Raw genomic sequence first — 2,500 nt, 5'->3', positions numbered from 1 at the left:
AAAGAAATCCTCATTGCAAGAGTATAATACTAGTCAAACATTCAGAATTACTATATTAACTGATAGTCGAATAGTGTGCTATAAATCTTGGAATTATCAAAGTATTCTGATATAATAAGTATGCAAATTTTTTGCCCTTTTTTGTTATGTATTCGTCGTGTCAAATGAAACCGCAAAAAAATTGAAGTTGAGAGAGAGAGAGAGAGAGAGAGAGAGAGAGAGAGAGAGAGAAAAAAAAATGTACAGAACAACATATCTAGTACACAAACGAGTAAGAGAGAACGAGAGCGCGAGGAAGCCCCACTCTATTTTAGTTCTGTGCTATCTTATTCCCGATCTCAGTGACCAGTTAAGTTATGCATGTGGGGTGGTGAGGAAGTAAGTCAGTGAGCCGCAGCACAGATGATGGCTGGACTCTGAAGGTGCTGCCCAGTCGAGCCCCGGAAGTCAGTGGGCTTAGAGCACAAAGGGAATCGGCCAGCACCAGCCCAAGTCCTCGTCATCCCCGCCAGGCAAGTGAATGCGTTCACGTTAAGATGAAGTATTATCATGTTCATATTTCAATGTTAGGAGTGTGCTTTACTTAGCTATGGAAGATGATATGAGTGTTTTGTATGCCGTTTCCTTTTTTTTTTCTTATCTATAATGAAAGTAAATGTTAAATTGATATAGTGTGGTAAAACACGGCAAGAATGTTGAACAGCTAATGCAGAATATTTTATTGCTGTGATTCTAATACTCCAACGATCAAGACGAGTGGTCAATTTGATTTATTTTATTTCATTTTATTCAATTGCATTGTATTTTATCTTAATTTATCTATTTTATTCTATTTTATTTTATTATTTTTTATTTTTTGTAAAAGCATTACATTAATTTAGAACTAAAGTCAAAACTGAGTCAATAAAAGAAAATTTCTACACTTATATTGTGCAAAGTTATATTTGTATTTGTCATTGCAATACTACTTAAAAAGGCAGTGAGAGTAATGTTACAATGAAAATTATATTTTGCAGTTGTATCAAAACCTATTTTATTGCTATATAGATTTCACAGCAAGTAAGCAGCTTGCTCACTGATCCTACTCATCTAGTTATCATATTATGACCGTAAGGCACAACATGGAGCAACATTCGTAACGCTTTAAACTCAAGAACTGCTATCACAGACGAAGGAGATGATTAATGGGATTCTGGGGATGTTTACTCTGTTGATGGTGCAACCAAGATGTTAGTATCGAGTACATTAGGAGTTGTGGAAGATTATATTAATTCATTTATGTATAGAGGTGACAGGTGGATGTGGATAAGCTTGTTTTATTCTGGGACTACCACGGGTATTTCTGTAGACATCTTGCAGGTTTTCTTATACTCTTCCTATCATCTCTTATTTCCCTTTTCTTTCCATCAAACATCAAGGAAACTGGATGAGCAGGAAGAAGCGGCAAACTTCATTACCCTTCTCTTTGGTATTCCCTTAATCGCCGTCAACATGGTGATGTGTAAAGTGGTTCGTAAGTATCACCTGCGTACATAGTCTCAGATTAATATTATCCCTCGTCAGCCTTTACTAAGGGCCTCCTGCATTAGTCATGTCTTACTGATCTGAGGTGTTAAAATGATGTGCTCTCTCATCAGGACTCTTTTCAGTAGCCACACATGATTAGCCTTTGTTCATACATATGAGTGTTTTCCCCCTCTTAATGATACAAAGTACTTGTTGAACTATCACTAGAACACTTGAACACTTCAGTTACTTCTACTGCAGCCTGTTTAAAGTATCGGAGATAAGACATTCAGACGTTTAATGCTTTTCCTTACAGCGGCGTGTAAGGAGGTCGATCCTTCGAAGCCCTGTGAAGATGAGGATCCTCCTCCACAGGGTAAAGCTCCACCATGCACCTGTCCACGCTATGCCACGCCGTGTCCCACATTCTGAAATGTTTTGTTCTCTCGCGACTTATTTTTAAACCACGCAATTCAGGTCGAATTTCCATTGGTATTTTCCTATGGACAATGCTGAATCCTCGTTAAACAGATGCTAAAGTCTGAGAGTGTTATGGAAGTAGCCTTAACTTCACTAACAGTCGTTTCCACACTGACTTAGCCAAAATATAATGTTTTCTCAAATTGTGATTTACGTGATTAAGAAATTGGCAGTGAAATCTAATTATCTATATTAATCTAAACATAACCTAACCCAACATTCAGATGAATATGCTAATTTTATTTAAATATTATCTAAATTATGAAACACCCTCGAAAATAGCAGTAGCTTACAGTATAATCTGTTGTAACTTCAATGTACTCTAGAACTAGAGGATGCTTTGATTGTGTATGTCATAAAACAGTATACCATATAGAAATGTCTTTTTTTTTAACAGATTGCACGACATCACACATCTTGTTGGTGTTGTTCATCATGTTCCTGGCGGGGTTAGCCTGCGCCTGTGTGGTAGTTGGGGGCGTCCCTCTCTACACCTGCCACACCATTATGCTTA

At 37.3% G+C, this 2,500-nt stretch overlaps 1 protein-coding gene across 1 annotated transcript in view; it reads left to right on the top strand.

Annotated features, from left to right (window-relative positions):
* Nucleotides 1-1,417: 1,417 nt before the first annotated feature.
* LOC123518433 overlaps nt 1,418-2,500 on the top strand; it is a 7,515-nt gene continuing 6,432 nt past the window's right edge. Inside the window, exons 1-3 of the mRNA XM_045279247.1 lie at nt 1,418-1,513; nt 1,823-1,882; nt 2,384-2,500. The exon at nt 2,384-2,500 is cut by the window's right edge and continues 24 nt beyond it. Of these exons, the coding sequence (XP_045135182.1) occupies nt 1,492-1,513; nt 1,823-1,882; nt 2,384-2,500 (199 nt within the window). The 5' untranslated portion in view covers nt 1,418-1,491. The remainder of the gene's footprint in view (nt 1,514-1,822; nt 1,883-2,383) is intronic.

This window comes from Portunus trituberculatus, chromosome 43 (genome assembly GCF_017591435.1).
Source record: "Portunus trituberculatus isolate SZX2019 chromosome 43, ASM1759143v1, whole genome shotgun sequence".
Lineage (NCBI taxonomy): Eukaryota > Metazoa > Arthropoda > Malacostraca > Decapoda > Portunidae > Portunus > Portunus trituberculatus.
This window is presented reverse-complemented; position numbering and strand designations above follow the sequence as displayed.